This window comes from Mustelus asterias, chromosome 8 (genome assembly GCF_964213995.1).
Source record: "Mustelus asterias chromosome 8, sMusAst1.hap1.1, whole genome shotgun sequence".
Classification (NCBI taxonomy): Eukaryota; Metazoa; Chordata; class Chondrichthyes; order Carcharhiniformes; family Triakidae; genus Mustelus; species Mustelus asterias.
Window position 1 is genome coordinate 3,465,402 of NC_135808.1, and position 21,043 is coordinate 3,486,444.

A 21,043-nucleotide genomic window follows, 5' to 3' on the forward strand; every position below is an offset into this window, starting at 1 on the left:
GGGGGGAGAAGCGGGAGGGAAGGGGGGGAGAGGAGGGAGGGAAGGGGGGGGAGAGGAGGGAGGGAAGGGGGGGGGAGAGGAGGGAGGGAAGGGGGGGGAGAGGAGGGGGAGGGAGGGGGGGAGAGGAGGGAGGGGGAGAGGAGGGGGGAGGAGGGAGGGGAGGGAGGGGGGGGGGGAGAGGAGGGAGGGGGGGAGAGGAGGGGGGGAGAGGAGGGGGGGGAAGAGGAGGGGGGGACAGGAGGGGGGGGAGAGGAGGGAGGGGGGGAGAGGAGGGAGGGGGGGAGAGGAGGGGGGGAGGAGAGGAGGGGAGGAGGGAGGGGGGGAGAGGAGGGGGGGAGAGGAGGGGGAGAGGAGGGGGGAGGGGGGAGTGGAGGGAGGGAGGGGCGAGAGGAGGGAGGGAGGGGGGAGGGGGGCGAGGAGGGGGGGAGAGGAGGGGGGGGGAGAGGAGGGAGGGGGAGAGGAAGGGGGTGCAAGCGAGGAAGGGAAGAGTGGGGAGAGAGGGTAAGGATGATGGGAGAGCGAGGTTGAGGGTGGGAGAGAGCATGGGTGGGAGGGTGGGGGTGACAGTGGGAGGGAAGAGGGAGTGAGATTGAGGGGGGAAGGAGAGAGAAGGAGGGAGGGGGAGGGTAGGGAGAAGGAGGGGGAGGGAGTGAGGGAGGAAGAGAAGGGGGAGGGAGGCTGATGGAGGTGAAGGATGATGGGAGAGGGAGGGATGGAGGGTGAATAAGAGTGAGTGGGGAGGGGTAGAGAAAGGGGAGGGATAGAGAGAGAGGCTGGGAGGGAGAGGGAGGGTGAGGGAGAAAGATTTGATTTGAATTATTATTGTCACATGTATTAGCATCCGCACTCGACGACAAAAACACATCGTTCATCGAGAGGCTGGGAGGGGCGAGGGAGGGAGATGGGGAGGGAGGGGAGGGGGGGGAGAGGGAGGGGGGAGAGGGAGGGGGGAGAGGGAGGGGGGAGAGGGAGGGAGAGGAGAGGGAGGGAGTAGGGGAGAGGGAGGGAGAGGAAAGGGAGGGAGTAGGGGAGAGGGAGGGAGAGGAAAGGGAGGGAGTAGGGGAGAGGGAGGGAGAGGAAAGGGAGGGAGTAGGGGAGAGGGAGGGAGGGAGGGGAGAGGGGAGGGAGGATACAGTGAGAGGGAGTAAGGGGGTGAAAGGGAGAGAGGCGGGGGGGAGAGAGAGAGAAGGAGCGGGAGTGAGATGGGGAAAAGGGAGAGAGTGGGAGAGAGGGGGATGGAGGAGGGAGAAGAAGGGAGGCAGGGAGTGAGGAAGGGGGAGAACAGGAGGGGGACAGAAGGAGGAAGGGTAGAGGGGGGAGGAAGGGAGAGGGGTGGGCAGGTTGGGAGAGGGGGAGAGAGTGAGGGAGGGGGAGGGAAGGAGGAAAGGTAGAGGGAGGGAGGAAGAGGGAGGAAGTGGGATGGATGGGCAGGGTGGGAGAGAGGGGAGAGAGTGAGGAGGGGAAAGAGTGAGGGAGGGGGAGGATCTTCTCCATGACCATCCTCAACACCGGTGCCCCACAAGGCTGTGTTCTCAGCCCCGACTATACTCCTTATACACCTATAACTGTGCGGCCAAATTCCCCTCCAACTCGATTTTCAAGTTTGCTGACGACACCACCGTGGGTCGGATCTCAAACAATGACCAGACAGATTATAGGAATGAGATAGAGAATCTGGTGAACTGGTGCGGCAATGATCTCTCCCTCAATGTCAACAAAACGAAGGAGATTGTCATCGACTTCAGGAAGCGTAAAGGAGAACATGCCCCTGTCTGCATCAATGGGGACAAAGTAGAAAGGGTCGAGAGCTTCTAGTTTCTAGGTGTCCAGATCACCAACAACTTGTCCTAGTCCCCCCATGGCGACACAATAGTGAAGAAAGTCCACTTCTACTTTCTCAGAAGACTAAGAAAATTTGGCATGTCAGCTACGACTCTCACCAACTTTTACAGATGCACCATAGAAAGTATTCTTTCTGGTTGTATCACAGCTTGGTCTGGTTCCTGCTCTGCCCAACTCCACAAGAAACTACAAACGGTCGTGAACATAGCCCAACCATCAGGCAAACCCGTCTCCCATCCAGTGACTCTGACGACACTTCCCACTGCCTCGGCAAAGCAGCCAGCATAATTAAGGATCCCACGCAGCCCGGACATTCTCTCTTCTACCTTCTTCCGTTGGGAAAAAGATACAAAAGTCTGAGGTCACGTGCCAACCGACTCAAGAACAGCTTCTTCCCTGCTGCTGACTTTTGAATGGACCGGCCTTGCATTGAGTTAATCTTTCTCTACACCCTCGCGAGTCTCTCTCATTTTCCTTCTCTATGAACAGTATGCTCCATCTGTATAGCGTGCAAGAAACAATACTTTTCACTGTGCTAACACATGTGACAATAATAAATTAAATCATAGTGAGAAGGGATGGAGGGGGGGAGAGTGGAGAAAGCGGGAGGGGAAAAGGGGGACAGAGGGAGAGAGAGAGTCTGAGGTGGGAGAGAGGCAGGGAGGGATAGCATTGGGGAGGGAATTTGAAGAGGTGAGATGGGTGGGGAGAGGGAGGACGAGAGGGAGGGATGGAGATGGGGAGGATGAGGAAGGGAGGGAGAGGATGAATGAATCATTAAGTGTTTGTGGAGTTAGTGAGCGTGAGAGACTGCAGTCCACACAATGTGATCAACTCTTCATCTCCTCACAGTAACTGGTGATTGATAACTAATGTTACCTCGATCAGCATTGCCCATATCCTGAGAACAACATTTTAAAAATACTGAGGGGTTCTAACTTCTACTTGAAGCTGAATAATGTGGCCTCAGCATTCACAGAATCATAGAATCCTACAGTGTAGGAGAGGCCCTTCGGCCCATCGAGTCTGCACCAATGGATGAAAGGCCCTGACCTGCCCACCTAATCCCACTTGCCAGCACTCGGTCTATTGCCTTGAATGTTATGGTGTGCCAAGTACTCATCCAGGTACTTTTTAAAGGATGTGAGGCATCCCGCCTCCACCACCCTCCCAGGCAGCGCATTCCAGACCGTCACCACCCTCTGGGTAAAAAGGTTTTTCCTCAAATCCCCCCTAAACCTCCCACCCCTCACTTTTAACTTGTGTCCCCTCGTAACTGACCCTTCAACTGAGGGGAACAGCTGCTCCCTATCGACCCTGTCCATGCCCTCGTAAACGTGAGCATCTCAATCAGGTCGCCCCTCAGTCTCTGCTCCAGAGAAAACAACCCAATCCTATCCAATCTCTCTTTACAACTTCAATATTCCATCCCAGGCAAGATCCGGGTGAATCACCTCTGCACCTCCTCCAGTGCGTTCACACCCTTCCTATAATGTGGCGACCAGAACTGCACACAGTACTCCAGCTGTGGCCTCACCAGAATTCTATACAACTCCATCATCACCTCTCTGTTTTTGTAATCTATACCCCGATTGATAAAGGCGAGTGTGCCATCTGCCTTTTTCACCACCTTTCCACCTTCAGAAATCTATGAACAAACATGCCAAGGTCCCTTTGTTCTTCAGAACTTCCCAGTGCCAGACTTTTAAAATTATATTTCCTTGTCAAATTACTCCTTCCAAAGTGCATCACCTCACACTTTTCAGGGTTAAATTCCATCTGCCACTTACCCGCCCATTTGACCATCTCGTTTATATCTTCCTCTAACCCAAGACACTCAACCTCACTGTTAACCACTCGGCCAATCTTTGTGTCATCAGCAAACTTACGGATCCCCCCCCCCGCCCAAACCCCCCACATAGTCATCTATGTCATTTTCTTATAAATGACGAACAATAGGGGACCCAGCACGGATCCCTGTGGTACGCCACTGGTCGCTGGCCTCCAGTCACTAAAGCAGCCGTCTGTCACCAACCTCTGTCTCCTACCGCTAAGCCAATTATGAATCCACCTTATCAGATCACCCTGTATCCCATGTGCATTAGCCTTCTTAATAAGTCTCCCATGTTGCTGATATTCAGCTGGGGAAAGTCACCATGTTGGAGAGGCTGAAGAGGCAAGTCTGACCATCATCCACACACACAGAAGCTGACCCTGTCCTTTCAGCTGATGACACCCATGGGCTCCATGTAAATGTGGAATTGGAGAGAGTCAAATATGGAGCCTTGGGGCTCACTGGAGGAGACTGTAACCAGAGGGGGGGGGAATAGAAATAAGAAATCAATGGAATTAAATCAAGCAGGATTGAAAAGCGTGGGTAATCAGCTCACTGCCCAGATAGGAAAGATAATAAACTATCATATAATTTCTTCTCACATACACTGACATTCTGAAAATACAGACATGGGGGTAATTGTAACCTCATTCTCCAGATAGAAAACCCATGGGATCTGGTGGAACAGTGATTCCAGACTGGATGTTAAACCAAGGCCTGTCCAATGGAGAGGAAAGGATCCCCACAACTCTTGCTATTAGCTACAACAATTGCATTCCCCTCTGTGAAGTACAGACCTCCACACGGCAAATGTATTTGAAATGTATGTGGAACATTTCCCAATCAGAACAGGTGACCGAACTGGGAAAATATGCAGGGGATTTTGCAGGATCGCTCAGCATTGCCCCTCCGAGCACATCGACCCACGCATTTACCACAAAGGACAATGACCCCAACTGGTAACACAGACCTTCTGCCCCACTCCCACACTCAACTAATCCCCGGAAACCAAGAGCAACAAGCTGTCTCAACCTCTTGACCTAATCATGTTAAGAAACCTGGATATATCAATGCTCTCATTCCAAGCATCATGCAATCAAAATGTATCTGCAATACAACAGCTTTACAATGTAAATTACAACTAAATATTCAACAGCTTCATAAAATATATACACAAATGTATGGTTAATATGTGAAATATACACAGTAACATGGTAACTATTGTATTGTTTCAGTAAATGGAAATAGCAGGAATAAAGCAGCTCAATTTAAAAAAATAAAAATATAATTTGCTCTTTCAGCGCTGACACTGAAATATTCAGGAACTGTGCTTCAATGTTTATTATAAATTAGGGGACAGTTTATTGAATTGTATCATGGTTCTGTACTTACCATAATCTATTTCCACTTCATCACAACCTGCATGAAACAAAAATATTTAATATCTCCACTTCTTGCTGACTGTCAGTTAAAAATCTCAAATGTATTTTCACCCACTGGGAACAAGCAATCCCCTCAAGCACAAAAACAGGAAATGGGAGAGGTTCTTTAAAACTGACTTCGCTCTGACAAAGGATCATCCAGACTCGAAACATTGGCTCTACTCTCTCCCCACAGTTGCTGTCAGAACTGCTCAGATTTTCCAGCATTCTCTGTTTTTGTTTCAGATTCCAGCATCCGCAGTATGTTGCTTTTATCCCCTCAGTCAGACTGAAAGGCTAGTCATGGCACGAATCAATTCCAGCCTCCCGGATTTCCAGGATCCACTACAGTTCGCCTACCGCCGCAACAGGTCCACAGCAGCCGCCATCTCCTTGGCCCTGCACTCAGCCCTGGAACACCGAGATAACAAGGACACCTATGTCAGACTCCTATTTATCGACTACAGCTCAGCCTTCAACACCATTATTCCTACGAAACTCATCTCCAAACTCCGTGGCCTGGGTCTTGGCTCCTCCCTCTGTGACTGGATCCTGAACTTCCTAACACACAGAGCACAATCAATAAGGATAGGCAAAAACACCTCCTCCACGATCATCCTCAACACCGGTGCCCCACAAGGCTGTGTTCTCAGCCCCCTACTATACTCCTTATACACCAATGACTGTGGGGCCAAAATTCCTTCCCTGTGTCGGATCGCAAACAATGATGAGACAGAGTACAGGATTGAGATAGAGAATCTGGTGAACTGGTGTGATGACAATAATCTCTCCCTCAATGTCAACAAAACGAAGGAGATTTTCATCGACTTCAGGAAGCGTAGTGGAGAACATGCCTCTGTCTACATCAATGGGGATGAAGTAGAAATGGTCGAAAGCTTCAAGTTTTTAGGTGTCCAGATCACCAACAACCTGTCCTGGTCCCCCATGCCAACACAACAATTAAGAAAGCCCACCAATGCCTTTAATTTCTCAAAAGGCTCAGGAAATTTGGCATGTCCGCTACGACTCTCACCAACTTTTACAGATGCAACATAGAAAGCATTCTTTCTGGTTGTATCACAGCTTAGTAGGGCTCTTGCCCTGCCCAAGACCACTAGAAAGTACAAAAAATTGTGAATGTAGCCCAATCCATCACGCAAACCAGCCTCCCATCCATTGACTTTGCCTCAGCAAAGCAGCCAGCATAATTAAGGACCCCACGCATCCCAGACATTCTCTCTTCCACCTTCTTCTGTCGGGAAAAAGATACCAAAATCTGAAGTCACATACCAACCGACTCAAGAACAGCTTCTTCCCTGCTCCATCAGACATTTGAATGGACCTACCCTGTATTAAGTTGATCTTTCACTACACCCTACCTATGACTGTAACACTACATTTTGCACTCTCTCGTTTCCTTCTCTATGAACGGTATGCTTTGTCTGTATAGTGCGCAAGAAACAATACTTTTCACTGTATACTAATACATGTGACAATAATAAATCAAATATAATCAAAAATCAAAGAACCATCACTGCTGGGTTAGAATCCAGTGATTACCAATCTGCATCAAATGTTCTGAAACACTTTTTAACCTTCCAGACACAACACTGAGTTGAACAATTTCCAATCTAACCCTCTGCCCCCATTCTTTAAGAGGACGGCTGTTGTTGCTGATTCTGTTTTTCCCATTTATACCTTCTCTTGTTTCTCACTTATCCCATTTCCAACACTCCTTTTGTCTGACACCATCACCCCTTTTATCACTTTTATCTCTCCTGTCTTCCATCCTATCACAATCTTCCCCTTTGTTCTATTTCCACCTCTCCCATTTCCTGTGTCTGTACTTGTTTAAAACCTGTTCCATCTCTAACTTTTTCCAGTTCAGACAAAAGATCATTGACCTGAAACATTGGGGCTGGATTTTCAGGATTTGCGATGATTCAGGCTCTTTAAAACTGACAGACAGGTCCTGATTCCAGGATTCCCAACCACATTCCTGGCTGGCTGGTTTTTGGGAATGCCTTTACTCTGGTTCATGGTGAAAGCCCACAACAAGGTAAATGAGCTTGTTGCGCACATTGAAATTGGCCGGTACGATGTTGTGGGCATCACAGAGACTTGGTTGCAAAAGGATCAGGGTTGGGATCTAAATATCCAAGGATATGTGTCCTATCGGAAGGACAGGCAGATGGGTAAAGGCGGCGGGGTTGCATTGTTAGTAAAAAATGAAGTTAAATCGGTAGCAAGAAGTGATATAAGATCAGAAGGCATAGAATCCCTGTGGCTAGAGTTGAGGAATCGCAAAGGTAAAAAGACCCTGATGGGAGTTATGCACCGGCTCCCTTGCAGTAGTCAGGATGTGGGGCAGAAAATAAATCAGGAGATAGAAAAGTCATATAAAAAAGGTAATATTACAATAATCATGGGGGACTTCAATATGCAGGTGGACTGGGGAAATCAGGTAGGTAGTGGGTCCCAAGAAAAGGAATTTTGGAATGTCTAAGAGATGGCTTTTTGGAGCAGCTTGTGACAGAGCCGATGAGGAAACAGGCAATTCTGGATTTGGTGATAAGTAATGAGGCAGACTTGATTAGGGAACTTAAGGTGAAGGAACCCTTAGGAGGCAGTGACCACAATATGATAGAATTTATCCTGCAGTCTGAGAGGGAGAAGCTGGAATCAGATGTAACGGTATTACAATTAAATAAAGGTAATTACAAAGACAAGAGGGAGGAGCTGGCCAGAGTTGATTGGAAAGGGAACCTAGCAGGGAAGACAATGGAACAGCAATGGCAGGAGTTTTTGAGAGTTATTCGGGAGGCACAACAGAAATTCATCCCAAGGAGGAGGAAACATGCTAAGGGGAGGACGAGGCATCCATGGCTGACGAGGGAAGTCAAGGACAGCATAAAAGCAAAAGAAAAAGCATGCAAAGTGGCGAGGATTAGTGCGAAACCACAGGATTGGGAAGCCTTTAAAAGCGAGCAGAGGACAACTAAAAAAGCAATAAGGAGGGGGGCGAAGATGAAATATGAATGTAAGCTAGCTAGTAATATAAAAGAAGGGAGGAAGAGTTTTTTTCAATATATAAAAGGTAAGAGAGAGGCAAAAATAGCCATTGGACAACTGGAAAATGAGGCTGGAGAAGTAATAATAGGAAACAAAGCAATCGCAGAGGAACTGAATAGTTACTTTGCATCAGTCTTCACAATGGAAGACACCAGTGGGATGCCAGAGCTCCAGGAGAGTCGGGGCACAGGTGAGTGTAGTGGCCATCACTAAGGAGAAGGTTCTGTGGAAACTGAAAGGTCTGAAGATGGATAAATCTGGATGGACTACACCCCAGAGTTCTAAAAGAGATAGCTGAGGAAATTGTGGAGGCATTGGTGGTGATCTTTCAGGAATCACTGGAGGCAGAAGGGTACCAGAGGACTGGAAAGTAGCTCATGTAACTCTGCTGTTTCAGAAGGGAGGAAGACAGCAGATGGGAAATTATAGGCCGGTTAGCCTGACTTCGGTCATTGGCAAGATTTTAGAGTCCATTATTAAAGATGAGATTGCAGAGTACTTGGAAGTGCATGATAAAGTAGGACTGAGTCAGCATGGCTTTGTCAAGGAGAAGTCATGTCTGACAAATCTGTTAGAGTTCTTTGAGGAGGTAATAAAGAAGTTAGATAAAGGAGAACCAGTTGACATGATTTATTTAGATTTCCAGAAGGCCTTTGACAAGGTGCCGCATAGGAGACTGTTAAATAAGTTAAGCACCCATGGTGTTCAGGGTAAGATCCTGGCATGGACAGAGGATTGGCTGACTGGCAGAAGGCAGAGAGTGGGGATAAAGGGGTATATTTCAGGATGGCAGCCGGTGACTAGTGGTGTGCCTCAGTGGTCAGTGCTGGGACCACAACTGTTAAATAAGTTAAGCACCCATGGTGTTCAGGGTAAGATCCTGGCATGGATAGAGGATTGGCTGACTGGCAGAAGGCAGAGAGTGGGGATAAAGGGGTATATTTCAGGATGGCAGCCGGTGACTAGTGGTGTGCCTCAGTGGTCAGTGCTGGGACCACAACTTTTCACAACATATATTAATGATTTGGAGGAATAAACTGAAGGCACTGTTGCTAAGTTTGCAGATGATACAAAGATATGTAGAGGGACAGGTAGTATTGAGGAAGCAGGGGGGCTGCAGATGGACTTGGATAGATTAGGAGAGTGGGCAAAGAAGTGGCAGATGCAATACAATGTGGAAAAGTGTGAGGTTATACACTTTGGAAGGGGGAATGGAAGCATAGACTATTTTCTAAATGGGAAAATGCTTAGGAAATCAGAAACGCAAAGCAACTTGGGAGTCATTGTTCAAGATTCTCTTAATGTTAATGTGCAGGTTCAGTCAGCAGTTAGGAAGGTAAATGCAATGTTAGCATTCACGTTGAGAGGGCTAGGATACAAGAGCAGGAATGTACTTCTGAGGCTGTATAAGGTTCTGGTCAGACAGAGGTAGATAGGTTCTTGATTAATAAGGGGGTCAAGGGTTATGGAGAAAAGGCAGGAGAATGGTGATGAGGAAAATATCAGCCATGATTGAATGGTGGAGCAGACACGATGGGCCGAGTGGCCTAATTCTGCTCCTATGTCTTATGGTCTATGGTCTATATCCAGCATTCCCATCCTGTTTGGTTCCATTGCAGAGTTGAGCATGTCCTCCTCCTCCACAGGTTTTAAATAGTGGTTCACAGCCTCTCACAGGAATTGTGAATCCTGGTCTGCATGAAGGGGCATTTTAAAAGGTGAATTCAAACGATCCTCCTCGCGCACCCTGTGCCAAGACCTGCCCCTCCACTCAACCCCAATGGCCACTCAGACACTCTGTGCCAAACTATGCCCCTCCAGTTACCACCCCAGATCCTCTTGTCCCCTGCGGCAAGATATAGCCTTTCCATGCCCATTGACCTACTACACACTGTATAGAACCAATGAACCCCATACTGACAGTAGGTTGTGCAAACAAAAAGTTTTAAAAAGTGATTCATTCATTACTTTCCATATTTATTTAAAGATGTAATTTCAGTATATGGCAATGAGAGTGTGAATCATCCAGATCTTTAAAGTATGAATAACAGAAACCACAAGCACTTGGTACTTCTTAACCTTGTGTAAATAAACATTGTGAAAATTGACCTCAGAGATCAGAGAGTCTGAGCTGTCAATCAAGCATTGTTTTCACTGGGTGCAGTTGTTTCAACAAGAGTAATGGATGTCTGATCACTCAGAGAAGCCTTATTTTATATGCACAAGGGGCCATGACAGATGGGTGGGGGCATAAGGTGTCATGGACGGTGTACGGAGAAGGTGAGGGAGTGTGAGGAATGAGGGCTGGGGGCCGTTGTGTTGTTATTTTAACTGGGTTGAAGTCCCACAGCACCTAGGCAGGCCTTTTAAACAATCCACCTTGGAACCCGGCATCCCTGTGGCAGCTCTGACCACTTTCCCAGGTCAGCTGGCCTGACTCCAGCCCACACCCACCTCCCAGCAATGAAGGTCCCACCTTGCAGGCACCTTCAGCTGAGGTGGGCTGGCTGTGCTGCGAATTTTCCCCACTTCTGGTACATGCCTCAAGGATGAAAATTCAGATCTGTTTCTCTCTCCACAGATGCTGCCTGACTTGCTGAGTATTTCCAGCACTTTTTGGTTTTCTTTTGGATCAAATCAAAGAATCCCTACATTACACAAAGAAACATAGAAACCATAAAAACCCTACAGTACAGAAAGAGGCTATTCGGCCCATCGAGTCTGCACTGACCACAATCCCACCTAGGCCCTACCCCCACATCCCTACATATTTACCCACTAATCCCTCTAACCTACGCATCTCAGGACACTAAGGGCAATTTTAGCATGGCCAATCAACCTAACCCGCACATCTTTGGACTGTGGGAAGAAACCGGAGCACCTGGAGGAAACCCACGCAGACACGAGGAGAATGTGCAAACTCCACACAGACAGTGACCCAAGCCGGGAATCGAACCCAGGTCTCTGGAGCTGTGAAGCAGCAGTGCTAACCACTATGCTACCGTGCCGCTGAAGAGGCCATTCAGCCCATCGAGTCTGCACCAACTCAGAGTATCTTACCCAGGCTCTCTCCTCCACTCTATCCCTGTAACCCCACACATTTACCATAGCTAATCCATCTAACTTACACATCTTTTGACACTGAGGGACAATTTAGTATGGCCAATCTACCTGATCTTTACATTTTTGGACTGTGGGAGGAAACCAGAGCACCCGGAGAAAATCCACGCAGATTTGCACCAGATACCTAGGAAGCGTCCAGGACTAATACATCTTGAGTGGATCAGAGACCCCGGATATCTTCAAGGGATCACACAGGATCCAAAGCTGGTTTCTCGGCGACAAAAGATACCAAAGAACATGGCTGATGACACCCATGCGGCGGCCTCCGACCTCTGCAGAGGTGAGGTACAATGAGGTTCATGCTGCTTCCTGAACACTGGTGTAATATAGGGATCCTAAAGATGCTACTCCAATGTCTGGACAGATTTGGCAGTTCACTCCAGTACACTTCCCAGAGCGTCACACAGATCATTGTGCCTTGCTGTGCACTACACAACCTGGACTATTGGGAAGATTTACAGTATTTACATCGCATGTGATCTGTCCACAATTATTACACACTTACTCGGTACAAATGAGGAAGTCAACCCTGACAGCTGAACCTAACCAGAATGCTGCTGTCACTTTCACCTGTTTCTGCATGCAACAACAACTATTCTAAACGAAGAGTCAAATTGTGATGCAGTGTGACCTCTTTTTCCACTTTTGAATGGATATCTGGGGGTGAAAGAGAAAATTGAGTGGAAAGATCCCATCCTGATCAAGTTCAGTTGTCTCTGACCGATTAACCAATCGGTAAATTCTCTCTAACACCTCCTCAAAACAAAAGTAGCAGAAAAGAGTGACGAAAAAGGGAAAACAGCAAAATAAATAGAAATTTGCCACAACATGTTGCAGTTTCTGGTATAATGATGAAATAAATGTGTAGGTTTCATTGATCTGGAACATTGTGCTGTTTCCCTCAGTATTCTGCCCCCTCACCTGAAGTGTACTTTCAACAACAGCCAGCAAAGAATAATTACAGAACGACAACAAAACTTTTAATTGAGAAAGGACAGAATCTAACTAATTACTCCAGAAAAGGATAATATCTAATCCACTGAACTATCCAGAGTCAAAGGTGAAAGGTCATGAGAGGACTTGTATGGAGAAAGAAACACAAATAAAAGTTGACGGTTCTGGGATATTACACTCCCAAATCTATCAATATTTTACACAATGCACCAACCAGATTCAAACATGAAAAGACACTGAACCCACAGAACCACCCAATCCCAAAGGGTAAAGGTGAACTTCTGACCCACTGCACCACCCAGTATTAGTTGGACTACAGCAGGAAGTTTTAACATAACAAGGTGCAAGGTTCACAGGAATGTAAAATAGGATCAAGGTCATTGGTGTGGACTTTTCATGAAAATACAAATGGGATATTAGAACTCTGCATAGAGCTTTATCTTAAACATTCCTCAATTCCCATAATATGGAACTGGAATTTTATTATTCAGTCACTGAAATGGTTTTTAAATAGCTTACCTTCCAAAGTACAAAACAGCTGTAGTTCTGAAAGACAGGAACATAGGAATGTGTTAGTGTGGGTCTACAAACAGAACACAACTCAATATGCTTCCTATCTAAATAGAAAATTAAACTCTTAAAACAGATAAGAATGAATAAATGATCATATGAATAGATGATCACATTTGAATATTGTAAAACTCAAGTTTAAGACTTGACAGAATTTACAATTGTTGGGTGTAATTTTACAGCTCATCGTGGCAGGGATGAGGCTATAAAATTCAATGTGCTTTTCACAAGTCCATTAACATCACAGGAATGTAAAATTCCACCATCAAAAGGTTTCTTCATCTTTCACAAAATGTTCCGGTGCTGATATAATGGGCTGTATCTCAGCAACACTCACTTTCTGTTCAGCTAATGACAGTGCCCAATCTACCATTCAGATCAAACCTGGGCAGTGATGGGATAATATCTAGATTGCGTGGATATAATTTTGAATTTTTAGCAGTCCTCTTTATTCATCATTATTTACTTGCACAAAACTATTTTAATCTTGTCAACTCAGGAGGCCTTGCTATTTTCACAACTGTTAATCACGAATCAGATCTTCTCTGATCAATTCATTGTAACTCACACCCCTCTTGCCGCTCTACTTCCCTCTGTGTCCACCCTGCTCCCCAAGACACCGACTGTGACTATTTCAATTTCCCAACTGGAGGCAGGAAAAGAGCAATTACAGATCGTCAAAGCGGAAACATTACAGGTACAAATCGAGCATTTTTATAATTCTTTCACAGGATGAGGATATGGCTGGCTAGGTCAACACCTGTTGCCTGTTCGTTCTTGATCCTTCTTGAACCGCTGCAGTCCCTGAGGTATAGGTACACCCACAATGCCGTTCGGGAGGGAATTCCAGGATTTTGACCCAGTGACAGTGAAGATATATTTCCAAGTCAGGAAAGGGAGTGGCTCAGAGGGGAATGTGCAGGTGGTGGTGTCCCCACACTCCTGCTCCCCTTGTCCTTCTAGAAGGCAGAGTTCATAGGTTTGGAAAGTGCTGTCATAGGAGCCTTGGTGAGTTGCTGCAGTGCATCTTGTAGATGGTATATACAGCTGTCACAGTATGTTGTTGGTGGAGGGAGTACCACAAGGAGGAAAGATTGTTGGCAGGAAGGGGCCCTGGTTGGGGGGGGGGGCGGGGGGGGAGGGTGTGGCTGTGATTTTATGGAGCCTGAAACAGTGGGAAATGTGACTTGTGCAGTGGCTGCCGGCATGTTTGTGATGTGTCGGTTCTCACATTTCCTGTGGCAGGTTTCTAATACCACATACCACAAGTACTCATTGGCACAAAACATTTTTAAATTAAATCCTCCCTTCAGGATAAAGTTGAGAACCTTGTGGAACCCGGTTGATATTTGTTTTAAATTTGGTGTGCACCAGTCAGCATTGTGCAGCTGTGTCTAAGGTCAATGGTTTTCCGAGTTGAACTCTATGCAGAAGGAAAGGGAGCAGGAGAACAGCAGCTTGTGTGGATACTCAGGACTGGAAAGGGGTTCGGGGCTGGGGTTGAGTGGGCAGTTGAGCTGGTGAGTATTGAAATGCTGGATCTCGGGTATAGGGCAATGTAGGAGAGGGCTACAAGGAAGGACAGAGGGTGAAGTTTAGGTGCAGGGAGATGTGTAGAAGGGAAGGGCCCCACATCCTGGGTGCGGTGGTACAGAGGGGAGGTTGGGGTGGTCACTCAGGGAGGGTGAGATGATTGAGGGGCCGAACAGGCAGGGTTGTTGCAGCTAACATTCTGTTTTTGTGGGTTGAATTGAGGATATTGGGTAGAAGAGTGAACCGACACAGTCACAAGGAGAAGTCAGGGTCAATAGGGCACAGAATCAATATCATGGTCATTCAAAGGCTTTGCCGGGTGGGCACAGGATCAGACAAAAACATTAAGAGTGATGACAAGATGGTTTCAGGTTGGAGTGGGCATCTTTATAAATGTAGGTCCAGGAAGCAGAGACAGCACAAACAGGTTAAAGGTGATATGGTCCACGGTAAGGGGCAAATTTCAAGGGTCACAGAAGGAAGATGGTAATGTTGGGTGGGTCAAGGGTGATGGGAAAAGCAGAAAGGTGACAGGAGGAGGGTGGAAGGTACAAGGATGATGATCAAAGCTCATGCGCACATTTTGTAGGATTTCACAATCAAGGAATGCAGATATAAGTGGAGGAAAATCCGTGTTGTGTGGGTGGATCTCTCAGTGTGAACAATTTGAGAATTAAAGGAACTCACTGCTCATTAGTTCAATGGATGGGAATCACGGACAAGCATGTTCTCATCTCTGTGTCTGATTCTGAACACCTTGCAATTACTGCCATACCCATGGGTCTCAATCAGCCTCTATTCCTGCAACATCGGGAGCAGGAGGAGAGGACACAAAGGAAGAGAGCTCGGCCACCAACCGAGACCACACCACCAACAACAGACAGCACCAGACAGGGAGGCTGGCCTGGATGCAGATATCCCGGGAAGGCATTTTCAAAAACAGGTACGAACGTGTCAATAGGTCCTTAGGACAAAAACTAACTACCTGCAGATATCTGAGAGGCAATGCCTGAGATAACTGAGATGTCCCAAGAAATCATCACTGAGATACTTGGGAATTTTCATCAAGACATGTCACGTGGATTTGGTGGAACCACATGTCACTGTCCGTCAAGATCACTGCTTCACTCAACTTCTTCACCTGTGAAGGTTTCCAGGGCACAAAAGGTGACACTTGGCATATCCTAGCCAGCCACAAGGAAATAGGAGGCAACACATACCTTCTTCAATTGTGCCAATATCTTCACCCACTTCCCCATTGATGATGACAGCCAATCAGTGAGTTCAGTGGCCTTTGGTGCCATCGCTCATTTCCCTCGGGGTCATTATGTGGACATTAGAGTTCCCGGTAACCAGCCAGCAGCATTTGTGAATCACCAAGGCTTTCACCCCTTCAACATGTGGCCTGTGACCACAGGAGAAGAATCATGCAGGGCTGTGCTCATTTCCCAGGGAGATAACAGGGTTAACTTTGAGGAAGATGAGAAGATGTTGCTAACCCTGGGCTGTCCTGAGAGAAAGTCCCGGAGCTGCTGGCATTTCTTCTCCTCCATCTGGTTTATGAAAGCATCTCCCTGTCTCCCTAAGGGGGAAGAGGCTCCTGGAAAGAGAGGTCCAGGTGCAACGTCATCCTGTCTCTGAGCCACTGCTGCATTGAGCCTATGGCTAGCACATGGAAAGCAGGTCAAAAGAACATTTGAGGAAGCCATGCACTCAAATGTCTGGTGCATGACGGATATCATGGCATTCATAGGCTCCTCCATACCCCTTACAAACCTGCGCACAATCTCAGGCATCACCACCATCTGTTCCCCTAAGCTCTGCTCAATGTCCAGTTGGCTTCTTATGGCCAGGACCAGCAACCTGTCATCAGCATTGGCATCAGCAGGAGCCTGATCCCCAGCAGTCCTGAAAATCAGGGGACCCGACTGTCACATCCTCCCTCAGCCACTGGGATTGTTTGTGCTGCATTCACCAGATTGTGTTCCTGAATCTAAGTGTGATTGCACCCAGTCCCCCACCTCCATTGCCCCCCCACTCCACCAACCATGTGGGTGTAACTGCTCTGATGGAGGTTGCTGAAGAGGGAGGTGATGGTGCATCCTCCACCAGAGGTGGAGCTTTCTGGCTCTGGGATGGTCTGCGGCCTTGACCTTTCATGGACATGACCCGTAGTGGAGAACAAACTGAACCATAATAAGAATCAACACGATATGAATGATTCACATTTCACTGTGTGCCACCCCTCGGGAACGTTGTCTCTGACTCCCTATGCCAGGCCAATCACTCTCAGCATCTGCAAGGGGTCTCCCCATCTCTGCCCCACCAATCTCCATCACGCCCTCTTAGCTGTTGAGAGAAGCCCAAGCCAGCCGCTTCACCTCCTGTCCAGCTCCTCTCCCTCACAATTTAGCACCTGTGTTCGCTCCGATTGCGGAATCCTGCGCAACTGGGAAAACGAGAATCTCATTTGTTTTCCGATTCTCCCTGCCCCCACTGGTGATGCAACAAGATTCCCACCCAGGAAGGTCAGAAACCTCATTTCAATAAATTTTAATTCATAGAATCAACAGTGAAGAAAGAGGCCATTCGGCCCATCGAGTCTGCACCAACCACAATCTCACCCAGGCCCTATCCACATATCCCTACATATTTACCCACTAATCCCTCTAACCTATGCATCCCGGGACACTAAGGGGCAATTTAGAATGGCCAATCAACCTAACCCGCACATCTTTGGACTGTGGGAGGAAACCGGAGCACCCGGAGGAAACCCACACAGACACAGGGAGAATGTGCAAACTCCACACAGACAGCGACCCGAGCCGGGATTCGAACCCAGGTCCCTGGAGCTGCGAAGCAGCAGTGCTAACCACTGTGCTACCGTGCCTGGTTTCCCCATCTTATCATCCCCCCACATTTGGAATTTCTCCCTCGCTGAGGTGGGTGAACCAGGGTTCCAGGGGGCAGTGCCAAGGGGGAGGAGAGATTCCCCTTATCGGTTTAGGGTCCCTGTGAGGGGGGATTCCCCTTGTGCGTATGGGGGTTCCCTGTGACCTGGAGGGGTGCTATTGGAAATCAGGGAGCCCCTTTTCCTGGCTGCAGCTTTATCCGGCCCCGCCTGCCAGTGTGACACCATAGGCCAGATCATTTTTTGCACAGAGTGCTGGATAATCTGGAGAGAAAACTCGGCTGTACAGCTTGCGAGCTGCACGGCAGATTTCTCCCTTCAGCCCGCATTCTGTGCAGAGACTTGAAAATTCTACCCTGTGGGTCTGCTTGTCCTGCTTGACAACGTGGAAACCTCATCCCCATCACACAACATACTGAGTGGTCAGTTACATGGCCTCACTTACCATGTGGAACAAGACTGATCACGCATTCGCTCTTCCGACATTGCTTCCCATTTGCGCGAACAGATTATTGATCAACTCATAAGAGAATCCTTGTTAATATGTGACACTGGCTGACTGAACATTGGACCCAGGTTCTTGCACGGTCTCCATGGTTCCTCGCTTGTTCTGCAGCCTCCCTCCAGGCTGCCTTGGTCAAGCAGGGGGGCCAGATGATATTATCTAGAGGAAAGAGCATCTCCCACCTTTCCCTGACAGCTTGGAGGAGAACCTGCATCGCTGAACTGTGGGGCTGGTCAGACATGGAGAATGGAGACAAGGCAGAGGGGACGGACGCTGAGGTGGGGGTTTATTTTGCAGAATCAGTATGAATAAGGCAGAGGCAGTCATTGCGAAAGAAGTTTGAGGAAGGGTTGAGGGTTTTGATGGGTTCTTTCAATAGATGTCTGAAGAACCTGGGTCTACGCAGCAATGGAGTGTTTTGGCAGCAATACAGAGTCTCCCAGTTGGACCAAGAGGTTCTTTAATAGACTACCCTCGGCTGCAGCACTGTCAGCTGGCAGTGAGTCATGGAGGGAGCGATCCCTGTGGAATTCTGACAAGGGGGTTGAGGGGAAGATGTGTTTCGTGATAGCATCGTGTTCGATTTGGCAGAGGCTGATTCTTTGAATGTAGAGGCTAGTGGGTGGAAAGTTGGACTCTATCATGGTTCTGGGAGGGAGGGGAGGGTGTGAGGGCAGAGATATGGGAAATGAGTCGAATCTGGTTGAGTGCCCTGTTAATCACAGCGGGAGAGAACAAAGAACAATCCAGGAACAGGCCCTTCAGCCCACCAAGCCTATGCTGACACATGACGCCTTTCTAAACTAAAGACCTTTTGCCGCGACCGGTCCGTACCCCTCTATTCCCTGCTGATTCATGTATCTGTCAAGGTGCCTCTTCAACATTGCTATTGTATCTGCTTCTACCGCCCGCTCTGGCAGAGCATTCCAGGCACCATACCACCCTCTGTGTAAAAAACTTGCCTCTCACATCTCCTTTAAACTTTGCCCCTTTACCTCAAACCTATGTCCCCCTAGTAATTGACATTTCCACCCTGGGGAAAAAGACTTTGACTATCCATTCTACCCAAGCCTCTCATCATTTGTAAACTTCTATCAGGTTGCCCCTCAGCCTTGGAAGTTCAAGTGAAAACAAATCACTTTGTCAAATCTCTTCTCAGAGCTAATACCCTCCAAACCAGGTAACATCCTGGCAAACCTTTTCTGTAACCTCTCCAAAGTCTCCACATCCTTCTGGTAGTGTGGCAACCAGAACTATACGTAATATTCCAAATGTGGCCCAACTAAAGTTCTCTACAGCTGCAACATGACTGTAACCTCGGTTAAGGATCAAAGCAGAAATGTCAGACGCACCATTTTGGAAGGTGACATCATCAGAACAAATGTGACAGAGGCAAAGAAACTAGGAGAATGGGATGGAGTCCTTCAGGGAGTGGAGTGTGAGGGGCTGCTGTCGAGGATGCTGTGGGAATCGGTGGGTTTATATTGAATATTGGTAGTCAGTCTATCACTGGAAATGGAGACAGAGGCCAAGGAAGGGAAGTGTCAGAGATGGACCAAGTGAAGGTGAGAGAAGGATGGAAATCTATAAGTTTATCCAGGTCCAGATGAGAGCATGAAACGGCACCGATACAGTCACCAGTGTAACGGAGAAAGAGTTGCAGGAGCAGGTCTGAGTAGGACTGGAACAAGGAGTGTTCGACAAACCCCACAGAAACACAGACAGAACTGGGGTCCATCGGGTACCCATAGCCACATCTTTAATTTGCAGGAACTGAGCAAAGTTAAAGGAGAAATTGTTGAGTGATGAAACAAGTTCAGCCAGGTGGAGGAGGGTGCTGGTGGATGGGGATTGTTTGAGCCTCAGCTCAATGAAGAAGCGGAGAGTCCTCAGACCCTCTTGGTGGGGATTGGACATCCAGAGTTAAGAAGAAGTGGTTAGTGCCAGAGAACTGGAAATTGTTGATATGGCATCAAAGGAATCACAAATGTAGGTGGGGAGAGACTGGAGAAGGGAGAGAGGATGGACTCAAGATCAAAAGAAATGAGTTCTGTTGACAGGATCAGGCTAATACTTTGGTTTACCCGGGAGCCTTGTTTGTGGATTTTGGAAAGCAGGTAGAAGAGGACTGTGCGGTGTTGGAAGACTATGAGGGTGGATGCTGTGGAGGGAAGATCACCAGAGGCGATGAGGTCAGTGACAGTCCTGGAAACAATGGGTTGATGTTCGGTGGTGGGATCGTGGTTGGGGGAGACAGGAGGAGGTGTCCAAGAGTTGACACTCAGTCTCTGTGGCATAGAAGTCAGTATGCCAGAAAATAATGGCACCACATTTGTCAGCATGTTTGATCATAAGGTCGGGGTTGGACTTAAGGGAACCAAGTGCAGCAAGTTCAGCAGACAGGTGGGGGGGGGGGGGGGGGGGGGGGGGGGGGGGGGGGGGAGGAGAGAGAGAAGGGGGGAGGGGGGGCGGGTGAGAGGGGCAGAGAAATTAAAATGGGCCGATGTTGCGTCGATAGTTCTCAATCAAAAGATCAAGTGCAGGTAGGAGGCCAAAGGGTGGGGTCCAGGTAGAGGGAGAACACTGGAGGCAGGTGAAAGGATCAATTGAACATGGGAAAGACTCCTGCTGTAAGAAGATGGACATGGTGGCAGAAGAGTTCAGCATTGTGCCAAGCCTGAACTTCATTGAGAAGAGGATGTAAAGAGGTGAAATGGAGTCCTTTGCTGAGCACTGAACATTCATCATCAGAGTGGGGGAGGTCAGAGGGTATAGTGGACAGAGGGCAAGGGCTGGGATTAGAAGAAGGTCAGAGGGATGGGAAGGTGTGGAGTTTCCAGGGTGGACGTTGGTATCCGTAAGTTGCTGGAGCTTGCTTGTTCCAACATAATGCCACCACAAAACACATCTTCCCCTCAGCCCCCTTGTCAGCATTCTGCAGGGACCGTTCCCTCCATGACAACCTGGTCCATTCCTCCATCACATCCAACTCCCCATCCTCTGCCCAAGGCACCTTCCCTTGCAATTGCAGAAGCTGCAACACCTGCTGCTTTACCTTCTCCCTCCTCACCATTCAAGGCCCCAACACTCCTTTCAGGTTAGGCATGGTTCAGCCCTCAGGACTCAACATTGAGTTTGCAGCTTTAGATTGTCACCTTCCTCCTCCAATTTAAACCTTTTGTTTAAACTATCCCACACATGTACTGCCTCAATGCAAACCCTCGGCAGACATCCACCTCCCTCCCTCACCCTCCCTCACCAGGCCATCTGTCTTTTGT

The 21,043-nt window shown here is 48.1% G+C and overlaps 1 protein-coding gene across 1 annotated transcript in view; it reads right to left on the bottom strand.

Annotated features, from left to right (window-relative positions):
* The window catches only part of LOC144496746 (butyrophilin subfamily 1 member A1-like), a 284,881-nt gene that overhangs the window by 220,484 nt on the left and 43,354 nt on the right, over positions 1–21,043 (bottom strand). The window contains 2 exon segments of the mRNA XM_078217262.1: positions 5,069–5,095; positions 12,766–12,792. Coding sequence (XP_078073388.1) covers positions 5,069–5,095; positions 12,766–12,792 — 54 coding nt within the window.